Source organism: Monodon monoceros, unplaced genomic scaffold (genome assembly GCF_005190385.1).
Source record: "Monodon monoceros isolate NGI ecotype Baffin Bay Population unplaced genomic scaffold, NGI_Narwhal_1 Super_Scaffold_5, whole genome shotgun sequence".
Taxonomy (NCBI): Eukaryota; Metazoa; Chordata; class Mammalia; order Artiodactyla; family Monodontidae; genus Monodon; species Monodon monoceros.
The window spans coordinates 108,104,373-108,128,444 of record NW_021703782.1 but is presented as its reverse complement, the minus strand read 5'-3'; the positions used below and the strand labels follow the sequence as shown (position 1 = coordinate 108,128,444).

The window sequence follows — 24,072 nt, the reverse complement described above, 5'->3', positions numbered from 1 at the left end:
CTATATCAGCTAGCTCTTCTGAATTTGCTGACCCCGGAACCACCCCCAAAATACACCAGTCAAGACGTTGATAAGTTTGTCTGTTTTATTTCCAGTCCAGTACCACACATACTCAACACGCACACGCACACACATACTGCATCCACTTGAACTTGCCCGACACACTCCTTCCTTTTGAATGGCAGGGACAGAGCCATACTCGGCAGTCCCCAAGCTGCTGGTTACATTAGTTAGATTTGGTCTTTCAGAAAGAAGACAGCTGAACTCCTAGAAGCTGAGCCCTTAGCCAGAGAAGTAAGAGTCCTAGAGCTAATAGCCACAACCTGAAATACATGCAGACCACCACCCCCTTTCCAGGGACCACTCTTGAGACCCTCTCCCTCTGGAAGTTGAATTCCAAATGATGAAGGAGCTGGTAAAGTTTCCCCAGGACACTCCCCATCCAATGAGAGAACTCTTTCCTGCCCTTTCTAGAAGCTGGGGACACACCCACTTGCTCTCCTCCCTTAAGAAGGTTTCCTGCAGTCTTGTAAAGTGTGTAACCCGCTGAAATAAGCCTGGTTGGTTCTGTCCTCCTGTCTGAGTGAGGTACAGATACACTGACTATGATGGGTAGTCAAGGAAGGCATTACCTTGCTCAAAGGTCTCAGCCTGTCCCAGAAAGGAGAGGCAGTGGGAAGGGGTGGAGACAGGCAGTTGCTCATCTAAGGATCTCAGGAGAAAAAAAAAAAAAAAAAAAAGGCAGGGGAGGGAGTGGAGGTGAGATTTTACATTTACAGGGTGGAATGTTCTGCTGGGGTTTAAACTTCAACTAGGCTTATGCATTTGAAGTACCTTCTTAGGCCGAAGATCAGCCAGTCATGGCCAAATAATCTCGTTCCTGAACTGGTCGAGACCAGTGGATTAACCCAACCTGGCCGTTTCCCCATCCCCTACCTGCCCACTCCCTGCAGCTGCTGTAAAGTCAGCTCCTTGGCCTTGATTACGGGTCAGAGGAGTCACAGGGAGCTCCCAGGGGCTCCAGCGCCCCCCACAGCTCTCCGCTTCAGGTTTGTGAAGGCTTCTCCAAGACCCTTGCCCAGTGTTGGACCCAGTTAGGCCCCCCAGGATTGCCCTGCAGTCACCTCATATCCTCCTCTTTCCTAACTTTCATCACCTGGGTCAGACTTCCCCACTAGACTCTAAATTCCATGAGTCTGTCCATTTCACTACTGGGTTCTTAGCTCTTGGCCCATAACAGGTGGTTAATAAACATGTTCAATGGATGAGTGCATCTAAGTCCTGAGTGGGCAGCGGAAGGGACTCCAGAATACAGGTGGGGTCAAGGCTGGGGTCCCTGCTGATGCTGCCACAGAGGCACTGGGAAGGGTGAATCCTGGCCCAGGGCCTTGCCCAAGGGTTGACCTAGGAGACTGCCCCTCTCCGCCCCTTCCCTTGTTTTCATCACTGACTGAGGCATGGGCAGGGCATCTGAACACCTGGGCCCCGGTCCGGATCTTCCATCTCCAGATTGACCCCTGCCCTAGGGCAAGGCACTTAATCCCTGTGGGTCACCTGTGAACTGAGAGGCCTGGCCCAGCTAACCTACAGGGTGAGTCAGGGCTCTAAAACCCTAGTCCATAATAAAAAACACAGGTGACCCCAATCTAATCCCCAAGCTCAAGGTTTTGAGTGATTTGGAAACAGAATAATGAATTAGAGAGACACTGGACATGGCACATGTCAGGACAAAGTGGGGGGACTTAAAGCTTATAATAGGTTGTAAATAAATACCTATTGAATGACGGAGTGAGTGAGTGAATGAATGAATGAATGGTGTGAGGAAGGCGTGAAGGCAAATGCGGAAGCGGAGTCAGGTTCCAGGCAGATTGGGATCAGAAAGGCAACCTGTTTCTCAGCTCCTGGCTTAACAGTGGTGCTGCCTCTCTTTGCCATGAGCATTTAAGTCCTCATCCTCCTATCCTGTAGCCCTCAACATCCTCCCTAAAAGGTGGGACTAGACTGAGCTGAATCCCCTCCCCCAAGGCCCCTGGACCCCCTCTGCCTCTGAAGCCCCAGCAAGGGTCAGTGGGAGCTGCACCCTTCCTCTGAGCTGCCTGTAAAGGTGTGGCCAGGGGGCAAGGCTAGAGGATTCCTCTGGAACCTTCCTGAAGGGCTCAAATTGCCAAGTCCCTCTCCTTTTCTCCTTCTGTCACCTCACTAAGGATAAGACGAAGTGTGGACTGAGAGGGGACCAGCTGAGGAGATGGGACATCGTGTGGCCACATCCTGGCCCACCCAAGAGCACTGGAACCACAGAGCTGTCCGAGGATACCCTAACGAGGCCCTGCAGCCTTATCCCGACTCCAGGGTCTTCTGAAAGGGGCAGAGGGCCTCACCAGGGCCAGGCCAGGGTACCGGGACTTAGCTCAGTGACCTGGAAGGACAAACAGTACCAGCTTCAAGTGCGGGAATCACAGGCTTCTGGTCTCCCTGTCCTGGCCCTGCCCCCTCTGGTTTTTGGTTTAATGTCAGCCCTTCTGCACAGGGAGGGGAGATGCAGGGAAAAAGAGAAGGAGGCGATCTGGACTCCCCAACCCAGAGCCCCTTTAAGGCAGATAACTTGTGCTATACAAAGAGATCACTGACTCTGCTGACGAAAAAACAAACGCACAACGACCAAACAGAACAAATAAGACACATCGCAATGAGTCGAGAAGGGCAGTGAGATCACGAGGGAGACAGAGGAGTGGGGAGGGCGGGGCAGGTCCAGGCGGGGGTCCTCAGGGCAGGCTGGCAATGTCTCTCTCTGGAGGGGGGCCAACTGGCTTGGGGCTGCTCTCGTTGGCTTTTCCTTCAAACATCATGACTCTGGTTCAGAAACGGAGAAAAGAAAGAAAACACAAAACAGGATTAGGACTCCTTTCCTCGTCCAGGGAAAGATCATCCCAGCCCTCACGTCTGCAGGGTCCTCCACAGAATGCCCTTGCATCCACTCTCCAGCGAGATTTTCCCAGAAGCCCATGCGGCAACTCCACAGAGGGGGCTGCCAGTCCCATTTTACAGAGGAGAAAGCTGAGACACAAAGGGGCAATGAGACTCGTCCGAGTCACACAGGCAGCCCGAGGCAGGACGACACTCACTCGAGACCTCGGACTTCTAGGTCATGCGCCCTCCCCTGAGCACACTGCCTGGAGGAAGCAGAGCTCGGCTGGGCCGTGGCTCTGCTCAAAACCCCTTCAGATCTTCAAAAACCTCCCACTACTCTGACAGGAAAAATCTGGGCAGCAGAAGAGGATGGGGGTTCAAAGTATAGCCTCTGGAGGGAAACTGCGTGGATTTGAATCCCAGCCCTACTCCTTCCCAGCTGGTGACTCCTGCAAGACACTCAACCCCACCGATGCTCAATGTTTCCAACTGAAAGTGAGGATGTCAAAAGCACTTGCATCCTGGAGCTGTTCCAAGTGACAGTGCCCTTCACCCTCTGTACTCCCTCCCTGGGTGGGCTCCTTCAGTCCCTGGCTTTAAATCCCATCCAAAGTGTGACAGTCGGGCTTCCCTGGTGGCACAGGGGTTAAGAACCTGCCTGCTAATGCAGGGGACATGGGTTCGAGCCCTGGTCCGGGAAGATCCCACATGCCGTGGAGCAACTAAGCCCGTGCACCACAACGACTGAGCCTGCTCCCCAGAGCCCGCGAGCCACAACTACCGAGCCAGTGTGACACAACTACTGAAGCCCACACGCCCAGAGCCCGTGCTGCGCAACAAGAGAAGCCACCGCAATGAGAAGCCCGTGCACCGCAACGAAGAGTAGCCCCCGCTCGCCGCAACTAGAGAAAGCCCATGCGCAGCAACGAAGACCCGACGCAGCCAATAAATAAATTAATTAAAAAATAAAGTTAAAAAAAACAACAACAAAGCGTGATAGTCCACAAACGGCTTACCTCTGAGCTCCAGATCTGCACAGCCAGTTCCCTCCTCAACCCCTCCCCTTGCGTGTCTAGGGGCTCTTCCAATTCAATACATCAAAACTGAGCTCAATTCCCACCTTCCCCCCTGCTCTTTTCTCAAAGCAAACAGCACCATCACTCAGTTAACTCAGACCCCAGACCTTACAACCATCAGACTCCTTGTTTTCTTTTAAACCTGGAAACAACCCTTCTAGCTCTACCTCCAAAATCACTCCCAACTCTGACAGCCCCTGCCCACCTCCACTACAGCCTCTCCAGGATGAGAGCCTCATTTCTGACTTGCACAAGTGCACGAGCCTCCTACCGGCCTGCTTGCTGCCACTCTTGTCCCCAACGCAGTCGGAGGGGGCCTTTTAAAAGTCAGTTCCTAGCTTAGAGTACTCCAATGGCATCCCTCCACGGCAGTACAAAATGCTAAATCAACCGTGGCCTACAAAGCCCCACATCACCTGGCCCCTGCCCATCTCTGCAGACTCATCCTTCACTCACTGCACTCCAGGCACACGGGCCTCTGTGCTATTCCTTGAGCGTAAAAGGGCCTCTGCACTTGCCGCTTCCTCTGCCTGGAATGCTTTCCCCTAGATACTCACATGGCTCATTTCTTCACATCTCCCTCGCGCAGAAGGTCAGATGTCACCTGCTCAATGAGCTCCTCTCTGCCTACTATGCCATCCCTCTCTATTCCTCTCGCCCACTTTATTTTTCTTTGTATTGCACTGTTGCAATCTGGTGTTTTGGTTTGTTTTTGTCTGTCTCTTTCCATTAGAATGTAAGTAATTCATGTGTCCCCAGCACCGAGCATAATTCCTGGCACATAGGTGGTGCTTAATAAATATTTGCTGAATGAATGAATGATACATCTAAGGAGTCGCTATGCAGACTAGATGTATCAGATTGGAAGTGCCCAATACATAGTAAATGTCCACTAAATCTTAGGTGTGGTTTTTAAAAGCATCACCACTCTTATTGCTACCACCTGGCCTCTCGGGTGCAGCATGATCTGACCTGGACGGTTTTCCCACCACACCTCCTGCCCCACCCCTCCCGACAATAAACACTCCAACCAGGCCAGCCTGAACCGTGGGCTTACCAGCAGGTCACCCCGCTTCCCCCTTTGTAAAATGAGACAGGTATATTTTACACTGGTACATTTGAAGAAGTTAATCTTACAGATACACACCACTATATATAAAATAGACAAACAACAAGGATTTACTGTGTAGCACAGGGAACTACATTCAGTATCTTGTAATAAGCTATAATGGAAAAGAATCTGAAAAAAACATGCATATGTATAACTGAATCATTTTGCTGTACACCTGAAACTAACACAATATCGTAAATCAACTATACTTCAATTTTTTTAAGAAAAAGTTAATCTTATCGCATAAAAGCCAAGTGAGTGTCCTTTACAGCTTGAACACATACCATGGGACTCTCCAAGGAATTTCTCTGCTGCTCTCCAGTGGGGAAATACCCGCAAAGTGTGATTTTGGCCACCATACAATAGGTGTTTGCCATCAGCCAGGTGCTGGGCTAGACGCTTCATATATATTATCTCATTAACCCTCAGGACAACACTTCATGCAAGATATTTATGACCGGGGCTTCCCTGGTGGCGCAGTGGTTGAGAGTCCGCCTGCCGATGCAGGGGACGCGGGTTCGTGCCCCGGTCCGGGAAGATCCCACATGCCGTGGAGCGGCTGGGCCCGTGAGCCATGGCCGCTGAGCCTGCGCGTCCGGAGCCTGTGCTCCGCAACGGGAGAGGCCACAACAGTAAGAGGCCCGCGTACCGCAAAAAAAAAAAAAAAAAAAAAAAGATATTTATGACCATCTCTGTCTTACAGGTGAAGGAAAGTAATTTGCCCAAGGTCGTTTCAGTAGCGAGAAATAGCATCAAAATTTGAACGATACCTCCCTTTAGAGCCGGTTTTTGACTCTGTTATGCTCACAACCCCATGGGGTGGTAGAGTCACTCTACAAACAAGGAAGCTGAGGCTCAGAAGATTTCAGCAGTGCATTTATCATCATCGTCACCATCACAGTCGGCCACTTACTGAGCACTGATTCTACCAGAGGTTCTGCTACAGGCTCATTTTGCCTGCAAGGTACATATTAATGTGACCATTTGACAAATAAGAAAATCATGTTCATCAAAGTTAAGCATCTTGCCCAGCAGATCACATAGTGAATTACCTCCTGGCCAGGGACTGGCTGGGGCGCCCAAGCCAGGAGCCTCTCCACACACTATGACTTTGCCTCCAGAGGTCCCAGGAGAGGTGGGAGGTACTCACAGCTTGAGGACCGCCGACCGTTTCCCCAGCATCACGTTGACAAAGTCTCGGTAGGAGATGGTGTCGCTGACCCCGCCCGTCACCTCCGAGATCATCTTCTTCATCTCCAGGTGGGTCTTAGGGACCCCAAGCTTCTCCATCATCCTCTTTAAAGACATCAGGTCTGCCGGAGGAAAAGCAGAGCCGTTAAGTGGAGTCAGGGGGCCGGGCTGAGTGGGGAAGCTCCCCTCTGGCACCCCCATGCCCAGAACAAGCCCGGCAGGAGAGTCCATCCCTGGAGACTGCAGTCGACAGCTTTTCTCCTACAGGGAGAATGAGCCCATCGCATCTTCCCTGCTCTCTGCGGAGGCAGTATGGACTAGTGGTTAGGGACTTGGGCTTCTAAAGTCAGACAGACCTGGGTTGGAACCCAGCTCTGCTATTCTTGGCTGTGGGACCTGGGACAAACTGCTTAACCTCTCTGAGCCCCTCCTCCCATCAGTGGTAAAATGGGTTGATGGGATCATCTGGAGTGAGGATACAGCAGAAGCACCTGGCACACAGCAGGTGCCCAGGAACACAGCCTGTCTTCTTCATTCTCTTGTTCTCTCTGCTGCTGCCTAAGGTTCAGGTGACCGTGAGCCTGCGGCTCCAGCTACCCGGGAAGTCACGGCCCAGTGAGGTGGGGTCAGGGAGTCGGCCTGACCCAGGCATCAGGAGTCACTTTCCAGGGCGCGGCGGCAGCTTCTCCCCACCTGCCACTCCCACCCTGCAGTCCCTGGCTCCACCTCGCTGGAAGGGAGAGGATGCCAAGAACATCCCGCAGAGCAGGAAAACCAACAAAAGAACAAAATTCAAGAAAAACAAGGGAGGCACCAGAGTCACTACACTCCGAGGAGTTGGTGCCTCTGACCTCCTGGCTCCCAAGATCTGAGGCAATTTCCTTCGGATTGTTCCGTGAACAATGGGGCAGGTCAGCAAAGGACAGTGGGAGTGTGGGTGGAGCAAGGGGCCAATTTTAGGGTCAGGGGAGTAGTGGGCCAGCTCACCGGAGAGGCAGGGCTGGCACAACTGGTGCCAGACCCTTAGGTGCCAGGATGTCCAGGACATTTCAAAGAAAGCTCGGCAGTGTTCTACAGGAAGAAGTGAAAGGTCTCCTACACGCTGCTGGCCACACTCTAAATTGGCAAGACCTTTCTGGAAGGCAATTTGGCAAGATGCTTCAAAAGCCTTTGACCCAGAAGGTCTAATTTCTGAGATTTACTCTAAAGAAATAATCAGCAATGTGGATAATGATTCATGTACAAAGACGTTCTTCACAGGATTATCAATGAGTTAAAACCAGACGTCATTTAAATGGGTGATACTAAGGCATTGGCTGAATAAATTATAGTCTGTCCCCAAATGTAATATCACGCAGCCATTAATTATATTTTTAAAAAATGAATTATATGTCAAAATACTAACAATATATTGTACAAAATTTTAAAAGGAGGTCCTAAAATGGTATTGAACGGTGTTTGTGATTAGAACAAGGAATGGAAGGATATAAACCAAAATCTTTATCACAGTTATTTCTGGGAGTTGGGATTGTGGTGATGTATTTTTGTCTTTGTGCTTTGCTGTGATTTCCAAAACGTTTTATGATGACGATGTATTCATTTGATACATCGTTTTAAGAAAAAAAGGGATAAAAATATTCAAAAAGGAGAAAAATGTGAGAAGACAGAGGAGGGGGAGAAACGCTGGAGGGAGAACCCACTCGGAAACCACAGGCTGGGATCTGGGCCCTGGCTACCACTTAATGACCACATGCCCCAAGCAAGTCCTTTCACTGTTCTGAGCCTCGGTTTCCTCATCCATACAATGGGAACAATTAAACCGACCTTGACCACGTCATAACACTACTGGTGAAGGTCAAGGTATGGTCACGAACATAAGTGCCATGGAAAAGGTGTTTGTCACCCCTAGCACCTGGACGGCAGGACACAATAAAGGTCTGCTGGAGGAGAGGACCAATGTCCATGGAAGGCCCTTGTCAACTGCAGGACAGTTTTCAAATGGAAGGACAGGCTTGGGGACAAAGGAAATGCCAGCCCCCTGGGCCAGGGTGGCAACAGCCTGAGCATCTCCAGGCCTGGGCTGGGTGGCACCTCTATCCTGAGTCCGGGGAGCACCTGGGGTGGGAGGCTGGGGTGTGGGCAGGGAGCTGGGGTCGGGGAGGGAAGCAGTGGGGAGAGGAGTTTGGGGGGCAGGGGATCCAGGGTGAAAGGCAGACAAGTTCAAGGCCAGCTTGGCTGGCCTGGCCCATCGGGGAAGCTTCAGTCGGTGCTTATCACACTCAAAATATAGCCCCAGGCCGCTCACCCATGCAGGTGAGTCAGTGGGGTTCTCTGGACGCCCACACCCCCTACCCACGGAGCACTCTCCCCCACCCCACCCGCCGGCTCACCCAAGGCCTCACTCACCAATCTCGCCCTCATTGTTCAGGTCAAACTCCATGTACTTCTCTGGAAATCACAGAGCAAAAACTGGCATTAACTGGGAAGCAGGGCTGCCCCCTGCAGGGTCCCAGGGACTCCCTTGAGGGCAGCTGGCTGGGTCCCCAGGGTGCCCACACCATCCTCCTCACCCCACGTCGGGGTCTTGACACAAGTCCCGTCATTCCTCTGGGGAAAACCATTGTCTCTGGGAAAAGGGCTTGCCCACCTGCATCACCTGCTCACAGGCACCATGGAGAAAGGTGCCCGGGGGCCACTCTGACCCTGTACCAAGAAGGGCAGCGGCTTCCCCCCAGGCCCCCAGTGTGGGCTGGCTGCATCCGAATCGGCTGTAAAGTGACTGGAATAAATTCCCGGCCCTGGAGATGCAGATCTGCAGGATTTGGGAGGCAGAAATTGGTGTGTTTTCAGAGTATCTCAGGTGATTCAGATGGGCAGCTAGGTGTGAGAACCCCCAATTTAAGAAGTCCCTGTAGTTCTGAACTTTTGGTGGCGGGGGGGCGGTCATGGCTGCCACTGAGAATCTGATGCTCTCTCCGGAGAAATGCCCGCAGACCTGCCCTTGACTACAAAGTGGCACATACAGTGCCCGGGGCGCAGAGACCCTCCCCGCAAACCTCACCTACAGACTTTGAGTTAAACCTCCCTGATCAAGGGGTCAGAGCAACGAGCTTGGTGTCTGCTGACCAGGCAGTGGGTGCAAACAAGTCATGTGGCCTTGAGTAGCCACAGGGTCTATTCTGCACCAGCAGCCAGCACGAGAAAGCCAAGGTCCTGCCAGTGACCCTTGAGCCCAGGCTTGCCGCCCCTCTGCCTGGCATGTTCCTCCCGGGCATTCTCAGGGCCCCTCCTCACGCCTTCAGGGCCCCCAAGCCTTTTTAACTGGGCACGGTCAGTGCCCCCTGCAAAGCACCTGCTACCATGACACACTTTCTACTTCCTTGCTCTCTCTTCACCACCCCTCCCCCACTAGGACACCGGCTCCTTTGGCCAGGGGCCGTCTTGTGTGTTCTCCATTGTGTACCCAGGCCCCAAATGCCCTGGTGCCTAGTACGGCTCATTTGGAGATCAAATGAGTGAATGATTTGAAACCTCCGTAGTCCCTTGGCTTCCAAGGTAACCTCCTGTGGTCCCAGGATGGACCCTTATCCTACAGCCCAATGAAGACAAGGAGAATGGTCGTTAGACCCCTGGGACCTCTCCCTCCTCTCATAGCCACCTCTGAAGAGTGACCCTATTGGTATCCAGGGAGAAGGGAATGGACTGGCTGCTCCTGCTTTGCACTGGGAGGGGGAGGGGCAGAGGGATGGGGCAGGGGAACCAGCCAGGGGTGGGCGTGTCTTTGTTCTAGTTCTTTTTTCTTTTCTTCTCTTTCTTTTCTTTCTCTGTCTTCCTTCCTTCCTTTCTTTCTCTTTCTTCCTTTCTTCCTTTCTTTCTTTCTTCTAGTTCTTTTCTTTCCTTCCGTCTTTCTTTCTTTCCCTCTCTTTCTCTTTCTCTCTCTTTCTTTCTTTCGCTTCCTCCCTTCCTCCCTTCCTTCCTTCCCATGTAAAAAGCACCATTGTGTAACAGTCACAAGCAGGGGCTTTGGAGTGAAACCAATATGGGTATAAGCCCCAACTCTGCCATAGGTGAGCTGTGTGACCCCAGGCAGATGACCCCACCTCTCTGAGCCTGAGTTTCTTCATCTGTAAACTAAAGCTCCCACCATCTCCCTCCTGGCTGGATTGGGATGAGGCAGAAAGATCGCAACCCTGAACACAAGGTCACGCTCAGCAAATGCTTAGCCACTGGTGTCCTGCCTAAGGATGGCTATGTTATAAGCGGTCTGAGGAGCATTGGCAGGTTCCTTGCCCTGGAGCAGGGAGGGTGTCCACGTTGCCAAGACTCTGGCGGCGGGGAGGGGGGACGCAGCCTGGAGGATGTTCACGTGGTCCCCCAGCGCACCCAGGGCCCCCGCAGCGCGAGTGCATCTCCCGGACAGGAAAGGTGGGTCTGTCCCACTCCTTATGTGCACAGCTCCTCTCCTTTCGAGCCGCTGGCTGAGAACCAAGCGCCAGGGCCCGGAACAGAAGGACCTTTATGCCGCCCCCTCCCCGCGCGGACTCCCAGGCCCTGTTTTCTTTTCATCCTGTACTGCCGAGATTCAATGGGCAGAAACTCTGCCCCCTGCCCCACTGTGGTGACACAAACGTCCATTCTCTGCAGGGGCTCCCAAGATGCTCCACCGCGCAGGGGGAGAGACAAGGGCTGCTACAAAGAGCTGATTGTGTGCTGGGGCCCCGGGAGCGAGCAGGGCCTGGGCAGGGGCGGGCAGGAGCCAACCTGAGCCCTGCTGGGCAGCAGAAGGGAGGGCAGGGCAGGGCAGGCTGGGGCCCGCAGGCGAGGGACGAGCGGCCTGTGCCCCCAGGCTGGGCATCCCGTCTCACAGCCCGTCGGGAAGAGGGGTATTGTGGATGCAACACGGGTGCAGCCTGGCCCTGCGGGTGAGGATTTGTATAAGCGGGTGGAGGGGCCCACCCAGCTCTCCTGTGGGGGGTGGGCAGCCAGCCCCAGCTCACCTTTAAAGGCTGCAAGTTTTTCCGGCAGGTTCTCTTCATCACTGTACTTCTGGTCACAGAGGAACTCCTACAGAGGAGAGAGGACAGCACTGAGCAAGGGGTCAGCAGGCAGAACTCACCAACACACAGGCCCACTGCCCATCGCCTCCTCTCCCGCCAGGTGGCTGGGCTTGGCCGCGCAGGGCAGTGGTAGTCCTGGCCTCCTGTCAACCCCCAGAGGTGGATCGGTACAATCCACCCCATGGGTAGGAAGTTTGCTCAGCAGCTGGGGGTGGGGCCCAGAGGTTCCGCTGTAGAAGACTAAACACCTTCAGTCAACCTCTGAATTACGGGTGCAGGGACCTGGGCTTCCCCCCAGGGCACCCCGGCTCCAAGATCCATGAAGCCATGAGCAACCAAAGACACGTGGCTTGGCCCTGGCATTAACTTCTTAGGTATGTGACCCTGAACAAACTGATCCCTCTTTGAATCTCTATTGCTTTATCTGCCAAATGGGTATAACTGTCATAGCGTCTTCTTGCATGAGAATCCAAGGAGAGTGTATACAGGAATCTTAGCAGCTCAGTAAACAGCAACTGCTATATCATTATTATTAGTCTCTCTCTAGTCAGAAAATAACTGCCCACTGCTTGAGAGGTCACTTACCCGCTCACCTGCGTCCTCACCTGTAAAACAGGGCCCACCTTCCCCTCAGATGCTTGGAGAGACTCAAATGAGTCTTTTCAGAACCAGATGGAGTTGGGAGGAGATGGGAAGGGACTAACAACAGCCCCCAGAATGAAGCACTAACCCACATGGTCGCTCCGGATCTCTCAGTGGGCCCAAGAGGTGGCAACTATTATTACTCCCATTTTACAGATGAGGAAACTGAGGTTCACAGGGCCAGAACTTCAAGTCATCTCTGTCTGACTTTAGAGCCTGCATCTATCTTTAACCCTGACACTTAAAGATGGGCAGTGAGCAGGTATTCACCCGGCTTTAAAACAAAAAACTAACAATTAGCACTTGCGAGGCTGGGCGCAGTGGCCAGGTATCTTACTTGCCTTGTTGCTAATCTTTAAGCGTCCCTAGAACCTGCATTCAGATGAGGAAACAGAGGGTGTGTTCCCATCCTGGCACCAGAGTCCACAAATCCCCTCTACTTCCCTGGACCTTGCTTTCCTCATTGAGTCAACTGGACATGGCTGTGACTCCTTCATTCCTTCAACAGTTTTTGAGGAACCACAGTATACACTGCTCTATTCTAGGCATCCAGGGAGCCGGTGAGACTAAGGTGAATAACACAAGGTCCTTATCCTAAAGGATAATTTTAGGATGCATTTAAATTTTATCCTAAAATTACAGGAAGTCCCTGTTTAAAATGATGTTAGGGACTTCCCTGGCGGTCCAGTGGTTAAGGCTTCACACTTCCACTGCAGGGGACACGGGTTCGTTCCCTGGTCAGGGAACTAAGATCCTGCATGCCACGTGGCACGGTCAAAAAATAAATAAATAAAATAAAATAAAACAAAACAAAATGATGTTAAATGTTATCTAGGTCTAACTAATACACGGTTTGAAGGACCCTTCTGCCCCTCCCTAATCCAATTTCTTTTCCTTCCCAGAGGTAATCATTATGCTGAACTTGGGGTTTCTACCATTCTCTTGAATGTTTTTCCTACTATGACTAGGCCAACCAAAGACATCTTATAAGTTAATTTTGAGGGGTTTAAAAAAATTCTAATTCTAAATTTTGGAACATTCCATACAAATATATACTTGTAGTTCAATAAATGATCTTTTAAATGAAAAAAATTTTATCTGGGTCAGTCACTCAATATGTTTCTAAATTCCTGCCGTCATTTCCCACTAAATGATGACCAAGTCTGTACTTACACATCTCCTAGGACAGGGAACTCACTACCTCTCCAGTCACTGTAAATGGAATGTAGAATGGGACAATGACAAGAACCTAAGTGAGGATAAAGCCCTCTGGGTTTGGATCCTCAGCCCCCTCCTTACTAGCTGTCAAATGGGCTCACGGGTACCCACCTCCTCAGGCACCTACCCCTCAATCGAGACAACCCACTGCGGGCAGTTAGCACCTGGCTCGAGCGTCCGTGCTCAGTAAACAGTAGGTACAATTCCGTGTAGGGCAGAATCTGATCCCTTCCAGGGTTCAAGTTCCTCCACACTAACTCAGCACCCTTTGACTGAGTAGAAGGAACCCCCCGCCAATGTGGCTTCCCTCGCTGGGTCAGGGGGCCTCTGATAGCCCCCTTGCTTTTGGCAGGCACTATGTTATCCCATTCAATCCTCACAGCCACTGTTATTTGATTTTACAGGTGAGAACAGGAGGACCAGAGAGCTAATAACCTGTCCAGGGTCCCCAGGCCCTGGGGAAGCTCAGGGTTGGTTTGGAACCTGTGTCCATCAGACTCCAGGGCCCATGGGGTCCAGCTGGCTCAGCCACAGACTCACTCAGAGCCTCATTACCGTGTGCCATGCACAGCCCTGCCTGCACTTAGCTCCACGGAGCTGGAACCTTCCCCTGCAGCCTGGAAGGCTGCCCTCCTGTCGGCTGGCTCTGTCTGTCCTTCCCTTCCTCTTGGCTTCCTCTCGTAGGTCTTCTCCACTGAGGCCCCCACCCCCATTCCCTGACCAAAAGTAGGGCAATTAACTCTTGTCTGTGACCCTGAGCAACCCAGGCACCTCCTGGGGTCACAGATCCCATATCTGTCCAACGGAGGTACAAATTGGCCAATGGTTCCCAGACTCTGGGGTAAAGCAGAAAGAAACATTTCCAAAAAAAACACAAAAGCGTGGGGGAAGGTGCTAATATTGGGCTTTCAAGATTTTATTTTGCCAAGTAAAGACTTTAAATGATGACCATGGACTGTTGCCACGAGTTCAGAAAAGGATATTTCGTAAAAGTAGGAACTTCACAATCTCCGAATTTTTAAGTGGAACCCATTTAGCCTACGTTCAACTCACCACATTGTCCCTATGTTCCCTTCACTTCACCACATTAGGAACTGGAAAGCCTTCCTGGGGAGGCACAAAAACCCAGGTAAGGCTCAACATCTGGGAACCTCTGGGGAAAGACCTGGGGGTCCTCCAAATTCCCAGGCTCTGGTTGACCCGAAATCCCGCACCAGCCTGGAGCCTGTCTGTAATATACACTGATCACCTCTAGGGATCCAGACAGATTGGGTTCGAGGGGTAGGACATGGTCCTGGGTCTTGGAGACAAATGAGACACAGACAGAGACAGACAAGAGCTCAGCCTAAGCCACAGGGTGCTTGATAGCCACACCCCTCCCTGGACCTGACCCCAGGACCATGCTCTCGGCAGCCCCGGGGCTTCCAGGATTATTGTCTTTTCGCTGACGAAGCCGGTTTTCTCCTTAGCACCAATCACCATCTAACATGGTATTTCATTTTTGTCCCCAACTCCCCACCCCTCTCCACCAGAGTGGGTGCCTCAGCCACCCTGACCTCCCTTCTATGCCTCTCCCATGCCAGGCGTGCTCCCACCGTGGGACCTTTGCTCCAGCTGTGTGCCCTGCCTGGAGCGCACATATCTGCGTGTCACCTCCTTCAAGTCTTTACTCAACTGTCACCATCTCAATGAGACCAACCCCATCCACTCTGTCCACTGGAGTCCCCTCCTCCACTTCCAATCCACCTTAAGATAACACCTTTTATACCATGATGAGTCATCTCCTAACACAATTTACAGTGTAATTGCTTATTAAGGGTGTTGTCCATTATCTGTCTCCCCTGCTGGGTTCTACATAGTAGGTGCTCAATAAATATTTGCAGGAAGGGTCAATGAACTGAGACTCAGACAGGATGAACAACTTGCTCATCAAGGAAGCACAGCTCACAGGTGGCTGAGCTGGGATTAAGCTCCACTGCAGAGGCTGCTTGGGTTCCCTCCCTGCAGAGAGCTGGGGAGTAGAAGTGACCCAAGGAAGTGGGTGTTGGAAGGATGCCGAGAGGAGGCAGGTCCATGGTCACAGGACACATCCAGGAGGATGTGTTTACTGTCTCTGCCCCACGGATGCCTAGCACCCAGCAGTGCCCAGCGTACAGTAGGTGCTCAATAAACATTACTGAATGAATGGAGAAGGCTGCCGTTCAGCCCAGAATGACTTTCTCCACTTTCAGCCCTGCAATGGAAAGGCAGCTTTGCAAATGCATGTGTGTGTGTATGACGGAGGCTGGAGAGGCCTCAGAGATTGGAAACACACATTTCCTTAGAGCCAACAGTGGCAAATGCTTGAGCCACAGAGTGACCGGGGGTGGGAGAAGCAGCTGACTCGTTCACGTGTGGGTGGGCAGCCCTCGCTGACCCAGGGCTTGGGGCAGCTGTGTGGACCAGGGGGCCGGGGAGGCAGGAAGGCGGGTGGCAGGCACAAGAGCTCCACTGGCTGGGCTGCCAGCTCCCACCCCACCTCCGAGCTTTGGATTCCTGGTTCCTGCTCATGCACAGCCCACAGCTTCCTCCCTCCAGGGGTCCTCCCCCCCCCCCCCCCATCCTAGCTCAGCCTCAGGGCACAGCCACGCCCACTGGGCAGATCCGCTTGTACCCGCCCCGCCCTGCCCTAACTCTGGGCCCCCAGGCAGAGGAGATGGAGCTAGAAGTCACTCCAGATGTTTGGAAGAAAAACAAAAACAGAAACAAAAAGAGGGCAAACTGGAGCCAGAATGCCTAGGTCTGAGCACACTTAGTGCTGTGTGAAAATGACTTCATTTACCTGTGCCTCAGTATCCTCCTCTGTAGGAAAGATAAAAGTATTAACCACATAGGCTTGTCCTGAGAATTACAGTATGTAAGCAAACATATCTAAAGTGCTTAACTCAGGGCCCGGCACTTAGTAAATGTTAAATAAATGTTAGCCATTTATTATTATTATCGGCTAACATCTATATACATTCAGTCCACTTACAACCCACAGCTCATCATCCAGACCATCACTGACTATTAAATAGATTAGGAAGGAAACCCCTCCCCTAACTTAGGCTGGTTATGGTTGCTCTTTCTCCTTTTTGGGTATTCCCATTTGACAGATGGGACAACTGAGGCCCAGAGAGGTTGCTCAACTTACTAAAGATCACAACGTTTTCACAATTCAAGGTCTATCTCCCTTCACCATCCCAGCTCCCTCCCTGCCCCAAACAAGGCCTGGCCACAGGTTTCTGGGCAAAGAAAGTCAATACTGGGAGTTACCTTTCCTCTTGGGCAGAAAGATGTTATTCCAGAGGCCAGGGAACCACTTTATAGCCCTCTAGGGGCATGGGGGTGTGTGTAGATGGTTTATTCTAGCCCCTCTCCCACTCCAACCCACCGTCCCAAAAGACAAGTTTTTCAGGCTGTAGAAGCTGCTGTCAGGACCTCCAGGTATGAGGGATGCAGCGGTCCCCTGGGCTCTGAGAGTGGCAAGTCTAGAGGCCTTGGTGGCCTGGTCAGTCCCTGGCAAAGAACCAGGAAATGCAAGCAGGGAGGAGCCTGGGGTTGAAAACAGGAAGCTCTGAACCAGGCAGTCGCTTCTCAAGCCAGTGTCCACAGGCCAGGTCCAGGGAGGTGGCAGAGCTGTTCCAACATCCACCCAGTCACAGAACCCAGAAGGGACTCCTCAGAGCATCCGGCTTGTTCTCTTTGTTCAACAGCTGGGGAAACTGAGGCCCAGAGGGCAAGGTCTTGATTAAACCATCCTTCCTCTAGGCAAGTACAGGGCGTGCAAGGCAGAGGGACAGGGCAGGGAGGTTGACTCGGGCTGCCAGGGTTCAAATCCCAGCTCCGGCACTTACTAGCTCTGTGGCCCTGGGCAACTTGCCTTACCACTCTGGGCCTTAGTTTTCTCATCTGCAAAATGGATTCATAAAGATAGAACCTCCTCACTGGGTTGGTGTAAAGATTAAATGAGTGAGCTGCATAGAAAGAGCCTGGCTTCTAGCACACTTAACTAACGGTTAGCGATTATCATTGTGCGTTTGGATCGCCCAAACTCAAGCCGCACCGAGAGACAACTCTTGGGGAAGGGCAGAGAAGAGACCCACCCACAACTTTCTTTGTCCCCTACTGTGCCACGAAGTCCTCCTGGTGAGTCATGACCCTCTGGTCATTCCTCCTCGAGGACAAACTTTGCTTTGTCCTTGGATACCTATGGCTGAACTGGTCGTGACTGGCCATCCACGGAGGACAGACTGCACCCATCTCAGCCCCGAGGGACGGTGCCTGCAGCTGCACGGGCTCACTGCTGCCTCTCTTGGTCATCTGCAACCTCCGACGCACATTAGAGACTCCCCCCACCCCCAGAGAGCCCCGTCCAAGTGCTCATGACCAGGAGGGGCTATTTCCCCAACCAGCAGAGGTTGGCAGCCCCTGCTGTGTCCTGGCCTCCAGACCTTTGCCACCTGCCTGCACCCCCCAACGCCCACCCTGACTTAACTCTCTTTCTGGGCTGGCACCTCTAGCACCTGCTCCTGGCCCTCCAGGCTTGCCTTTATGAATTAGCCGCAGCAGAATTTTAGGGCTGGCAGATAAGCACCATCTCGGAGGCCATCCAAGGGGCTGGTGGCTGAAGCCTTGGGGGAAAACCCCAAGGACAGGCAGCAGGATGCCTGGCCGTGTGGCCTCTGATGCAGCCCACAGGCTCTTAAAGGGCCAGGGCCAGGCCATAGACGCCCGGCCTGGTGCCTGGCGTGTAGCAGGAGCCTGTAACGTGCACCCACGAGGACAGCAGGCTCACATTCCCCACGGCAGCTCTGGGGCCTCATCCGGACGCTGTGCCCTCGCCAATAGATGGGGCAGCTGGAGAAAAACACCCCCACTGACTACACAAATGAAGCAGACCCTGCAGAAATTCCATCTCCAGCTTCCTGCGACATGGCCACACCGAGGTCGAGACTGGTTGGACCTGCGGGGACACTGAATCCTCAGAGGCTCACGTGGCTCCTTATCACCATCTCCCTTATAATATATTAAGGAAGAGCAAGAGAGACGGGTGCCCGGCGATGCCAGCTGGGCACATTCACCTGGGCAGGGACAGGGTGGCACTGCCAGTACACAGGAAAAGAGACACACCTGTGTAGTGCCTGGGTCAGGTCTCAGAGGTCCCCCACTGCTGGGGGAGGGGCTGGGGACAAGCCTCACCCCAGGTAGAGATATCCAGCCTGCCATACCCAGTTCTTCCCAGCACAGGTGCCACGTGGGTTCTGAAATAACCATCAGGCACCGAAATGCTACAGGGAATGCTGAGTGCCCTTCATTCGACCCAGGACGGCTGAGAGGGCAGGACAGTAGCCAGAGATCCTTATCCACATAAGCAAGAGAGGCCTGTGTCACAGCGAGGCCACAGCCACCTGGTGGACAGAGGCCAGGGCGGGCCAGGGGCAGCGTCCGGAGACAGAATCCCGGCTGTGTCACTTCCTGGCTGGGTGACTTCACCTGGCTGAGCTTCTGTTTCCTCATCTGTAAAATGGGAGGCTTAGTAATCCTTGTCTCATGGGGCTGTTTACAGACTCTTGCTGGGCATCTATCTAATCAAGTGTTCCATTGAGAGGAGTCAGTGAGATGATTTATGTCAAGTGCCAGGTCCGGAGCAAAGGCACCACTCATGCTATTTTGTTAAAGATCCTGGCCTCTGACCGGTGCAAAGCCACGGCTCTTGCCATCCTCCAGTGTCTTCCTGCTCCATTCCAAGGCTAAGGGCACCCTGGGCACCCACCCAGCCCCACAGCTTCCCTCTGTCCCTGTGGGGAGCTGGAGGGAATTTGTCCCGTTGCCATATAAGGCCGGCCCCGGCTGGCCCAGGGTCACCTGCCATGCCATCAGGGCGCGGGGAATGTCAGCTATGTGGGGGAGTAGGAGACGCGCACTGGTCCTGCCCGCTCCAGTGGTGCAGAGCACGCGCGAGCACGCACACGCGTGCGCACACACATACAGCCCGGAGGTGGGGCGGGCACATACAGAGGAGCCCCGATCAAGGCCAGAAATGGAGAGAAGAGGCTGGGTTCAAGTGTGGCTGTTTAAACCCAGGCAGTTTACTCAGGCCCTCTGACGTCTCCTGCAAAATGGGAACAGACACTCGCAGGGTTGGAGTGCGGTGCATCCGACGAGATAATGTCTGAAGCACGCCTGGCACACTGCCTGGCACACGCCAAGGGCTCAGAAAATGAGAGCAAAATCTAGAGTGAAACCCTAAAAAAGTGCATTTTCATACAGTTCCACCAAGACCTTTAGGTCCACCCAAGTCCCCTTCTATTTTGACTCCTGAATCCCTTATAAGCGCAATAGCCAGGACTGAGCTACCCCACTGCCCTCTGGAAGCTGGCCCATCCCAGCAGGGAGAAAGGCCCCAGAGGAACTGTTGGCCCAGAGAAGCCTCCAGAGCTCATAGCCAGGCTGGGCTCTGCCCCAGGCAGCAGCCACAGCGGTGCCCAAGCACATACAGCGAGTCACGAAGCCCCATCCTTCACGCCTTCTGGCTTCCACGGGACCACTGGGGCAGCTGTTCAGCCCAGCCCCCCAGAAGCCCCCCTCCAGTGGGGCAGTGAAGCTGCACCCCCAAAGACAGGCAATCTGGACTGCCAATGTGGTTCCCTCCAGAATCCATCCACCCAAGGGAACTTCCACCATGGCCATGGCCGTGGGTAAAACCGACTCAGACCCTCAAACACAGCGACTCCCTGAAGTGTCTGCAAGAAGCTTCAGTCTGTTCATCTCCTCCGATTGTTGTAGGGACTTAGAGCAGAGCAGGGGTCTCTGCTCCCATTTCAGACAGGGGAAGATAAGATTCTGCCAGACAAAGGGGTCTGGTCCAGGCTGAGCAGCCAGTCTACCTCAGACCTTGCCCCTGGGTTTCCACTCCCACACTTTTAAGTCCCAAACAAACCAATGATAGCAATCAAGACAGCAGCCAGCTCTCCTGTGTGCTTTACATAGATTATCTCCGTTGCAAAATCACAACAAACCTACTACCGTCATCTCAAGTGACTTGCCCAAGGTCACAGAGCCAGTGAACAGCCCCCTCTGCCCATGACTCTAAACCATGGTGGGGCCACCCTGACCTGCTGTGGTGGGAATCAGCTCAAGCTTCTGGTTTGAGCCTCATTCCTCCAGAAGCCCAGAGCCTGGGTCCCAGCAGCCTGACCGTAGCCCGGGCTCACACGGTGGATCTCAGAGTAGCATCCAGTCAGGGAAAGGATGCTAGGCTGGAAGCTCTGCCACTGGCTTAGGTGTGGCCTTGGCCAGCTGCTTGCCCTCTCTGGGCGTTGGGGTCCTGAGGTGGTTGGACACAGCCCCCTCTTGTTCACCTTCCCCAATCTCAGCGCTGTCCAGACCAGCCCCAGACAGCCACAGCCCCTCCCCTTTCTGAGCCAAGCCAGTACACCTCCCAAAACAGCCCTGTGGCCTCACCTCCACACCCCACCTAATCCCCCCATCCCCCCAAGGGCAGGGTTGGCATGGAAAGTCCCACACACTCTCAGCTCCTCTGGTCTGTCCAACTACAATCCCCTCCCCATCTCCAGCTGTCTCTGGCTCGGGGTCCTCTGGCTGTGGGTGGATTCAACTGGCTTGGAACCCAGCCTGCTGAGTGGCCCAGGGGGCTGTATGAGGTCAGGGTTCCAGGCTCCTGTCCAGAGGGCCAAAGCAGCCAAGACCAAGGCTGAGCTGGCCGCAGAGTGAACTGGGGGGGAGCCCAGCAGCCTGGACCCCCGAGAGCCCCAGCCAGACGCCCAGGCTCCCTTTCAGCTGCGCTCAAGATGGCACTAAGAGGCCAGATAAGGATGGCGATGAGGAGGCCAGAGTTTACCTGGAGGGACCCTGGGGTCCCCAGAACCCTCCATGGGATTCCTACGGCCAGTGGAATGAAACCAGGCAGGCTGCCTAGCTCTAGGCAGTCCAAGGAAATCAAGGGGCAAATAAAGACTGCAAGCCCCTGTCGGGAGTTATACTACAACCGTGCTGCCGCCCGTGGACCCACCTCCACATGGACTCCACCAGGACCCTGCTGACCCTCACCAGCTTTCCACTTTGGGACTCTGAGCTGGGTGCCCAGTGGCCCGGGGGAGCCTGCAGGGGAAACGTCCAGCCTTGTTTCAGTGGGCATGGTTGTGCAATCAGTTAGAAGGAAACCTGGAGACATCCTCCTCAAGAAGTAATCCTAGTACCATCCATGGAGGTCTTCTCTTGTGCTAGATGCTGGACCAATCACGTAACATGCCTTCCCTCGTGGAGCCCTTACGGAGACCCTGCGATGAGGGTCTCTGTGATGAGAGGTCCTCGCTGGGGACCACAGAGCTGGTACATAATGGAGACCAGATCCGAGCCCCAGTCTTGCTGTGCTGCGTTTGAGTTTCGGCCAGTCCAGGCAGAGGCCCTAACAGTTTTCCTTATCTTCTAGAATTTAAATGGTGGTTTTTTTTGTTTGTTTGTTTTTTTGTGGTATGCGGGCCTCTCACTGTTGTGGCCTCTCCCGTAGCAGCCTCTCCCGTTGCGGAGCACAGGCTCCGGACGCGCAGGCTCAGCGGCCATGGCTCACGGGCCCAGCCGCTCTGCGGCATGTGGGATCCTCCCGGACCGGGGTGGGGGGGCACGAACCCGTGTGCCCTGCATCGGCAGGCGGACTCTCAACCACTGCGCCACCAGGGGAGCCCATTTAAATGGTGTTTAAGCAAAGGTCTAAAACGTCCCATTGTGTGCCTGGCAACAGCCGGAAGGATTTCTTTTTAGAAATCCACTAGGATCAGGATGAAAAGCACCAAGTCTCTAAGGCAACCTTTCCTAAAAGCCTGAGTGAGAAGGAGTTTTGTGTGTGTGTGTGTGTGTGTGTGTGTGTGTGTGTGTGTGTGTGTGTTGGGGGGTGGGGAGAGGCAGGAGGCCAACCTTTTTTTGGGTGGAGAGAGCACTGGCCTGTGAGTCTGGAGCCCAGGGTTCTAACTGCAGCCTGACCCAGACTTGCTGTGCCATCTAGGGGCAGCCACCTCACCTCTCTGAGCCTCTCTTCCGTCCCTCGCTGTAAAACTGGGAATTACTCGAGACATCAGGGGTCCCTTCCAGCGCCAAGTCCCTGCAGCTGGTCCCAGGCTGGCTCCTGGGGAGCCCGGGGCCGGTGGGCCGGGCCGGCATCAGAGCTCCCGGGAGGGCCCTACCTCCCTAGTCTATGAGTAACAACTTGCAACCCGAGACCAGAGGGCGGTGGACGGGGTGGAGAGGGACCTACCTGGAGGCACAGGGAGGGGGCTGGAGGAAAGAAATCGGGGGAAGCCCGGGTGAAGGAGAGGAAGGGGGGTTGATTTTGCGGCAGGCACAGCCGCGCAGACGGAGGTGGGACCCGCGGAGCGCTGGGAGCTTTAGGGCCGACTCGCCAGCTGCCCTCGGAGGCGGCGGGGCTGGAAAAGCGAAGGCGGCGGCGCGCGCTTACCCGGTTGATCTCGGCCAGCCTCCTCTCCTGCCGGGCTTTGAGCAAACCGAACGCTTTCCCTCCTGGAGGAGACAAAGAGGCGGCCGGGGAAGCGGGGGTCTCCCCGGGCCGCGCGCCCTCGGCTCGCGCCCGCTTCCCGCGCGCGGCGGACCCCACCGACCGCCCCGTGTGCACAGGTGGCGGGCGGGGGACACCGGGTGTGGGCAGGGGCGCGGGACAGCGTGGGGACAGCGGCGCCTACCTTGGAACCTGTTGCTGAGCGCGACCGACATGGTGAGCACCGGGCTTCCGCCGGCTCGGGGCTTCGCGACCGCGGCGAGGACGAGGAGGAGGGGCGGGCGCCTAGTCCGAGCTCGCGCGGCGTGTGGCGGTGGGACCGAGGGGCGGAGGGATGGCGCGGGCGGCCGGACACTCCCCTCCCTCCCACCCCTCCCGGCCCGCCTCCCCTCTCCTCCCCTCCCCGCCGCCCGGCATCAAAGCGGCTATTATGCTGGACGCCGAGCCCGCCGCCGGCCCCTCTGCTGGAGGACGCGGAAAATGCACGGCGCGGGGGCCGCCTGTGAGCACCTCCCTCTCCGCTCCTGCAGGAACCTCGACCTGTCCCTTCCCGCTCCGGGCCGCGGTTTCCCCTCAAACAGACCGTGGACGACCTTAGTACGCACTTCGTGGGATGGCTATAAAGATCAAATGCGGGTCCCAGCTGCCGGGAGCTGTAACGTGCCTTTCGCCTTTTGCGCAGCACGCACTTTCGGAAGGGAGGCCTAGGTTCCCAAACGTTACTCTGAACTCTTGCAAGATGAACAAACTTTTAGTTTCTTGAGAAAATGCATAATGACAGAGTGCCTCTAGGGTATCAGTGACACTTGAAATCAATGAGAACGAATTAGTGTTTTGTTAATAAAACCTTTTTTCTTGAGCCCTCACTGGGCACCAGGCACTTTGCCAGATCAACCCAGGATACATGTGTTACATCATTTAATTCTCAGACCTCTGTGAACCAGGACCCGGCATTTCTGTCCTGCAGAATGGAACGGAGGAAACAATGCTTTTCACCCAGCAGGGGCTGTTATAAGTTTTATTACCGTCAGGGCGGTCTAAGCAGATAGGAGTTAGAACCCTTGGCTGCTGGGAGACGTCCCGCCTGGAGGTCAGAGAAGACAGCTGACATAGAATGGGACCCTCATAATGCACTTCTGAGCCTGGTTCAGGCTCAGAGAGCCTGTTGCCCTGGGCTGGTTGGCCCCAGTCACTGGCTCTGCAGGGCAGAGGCCACCCCATCTTCAACTGCTCAGCTGCTGGGCTGCATTGCTAGCCAGATGTTCGCAGCTGCCACCTTCCACCCAGCCCCAGCCCCACCTCTGGGGCCAGAGAGTGGCT

The 24,072-nt window shown here is 54.2% G+C and overlaps 1 protein-coding gene across 2 annotated transcripts; it reads right to left on the bottom strand.

Annotated features, from left to right (window-relative positions):
* Window positions 1–71: 71 nt before the first annotated feature.
* Window positions 72–23,069, bottom strand: AIF1L (allograft inflammatory factor 1 like). 2 transcript variants are annotated; one of them, XM_029203204.1, is made up of 6 exons: window positions 22,937–23,069; window positions 22,696–22,757; window positions 11,283–11,349; window positions 8,692–8,733; window positions 6,245–6,407; window positions 72–2,850 (listed from the first exon to the last, which is right to left on the bottom strand). In XM_029203204.1, exons 1-6 carry the CDS (start codon window positions 22,965–22,967, stop codon window positions 2,763–2,765), a joined length of 453 nt encoding a protein of 150 aa, XP_029059037.1. In that variant the 5' UTR covers window positions 22,968–23,069; the 3' UTR covers window positions 72–2,762. The 2 variants fall into 2 exon arrangements, with proteins under 2 accessions (XP_029059037.1, XP_029059038.1); XM_029203205.1 differs by lacking the exon at window positions 8,692–8,733 and having other exon boundaries at window positions 2,616–2,850.
* Window positions 23,070–24,072: the final 1,003 nt, after the last annotated feature.

Excerpts from the sequence above, each read along its gene's own strand:
- AIF1L (XM_029203204.1), bottom strand. The coding sequence starts at position 22,967 with ATGTCGGTCGCGCTCAGCAACAGGTTCCAAG. Across the intron at positions 8,734-11,282 it reads AAAACTTGCAGCCTTTAAAG|AGAAGTACATGGAGTTTGAC; the intron begins GTGAGCTGGGGC and ends TGTGATTTCCAG. Across the intron at positions 6,408-8,691 it reads GAACAATGAGGGCGAGATTG|ACCTGATGTCTTTAAAGAGG; the intron begins GTGAGTGAGGCC and ends TTCCTCCGGCAG.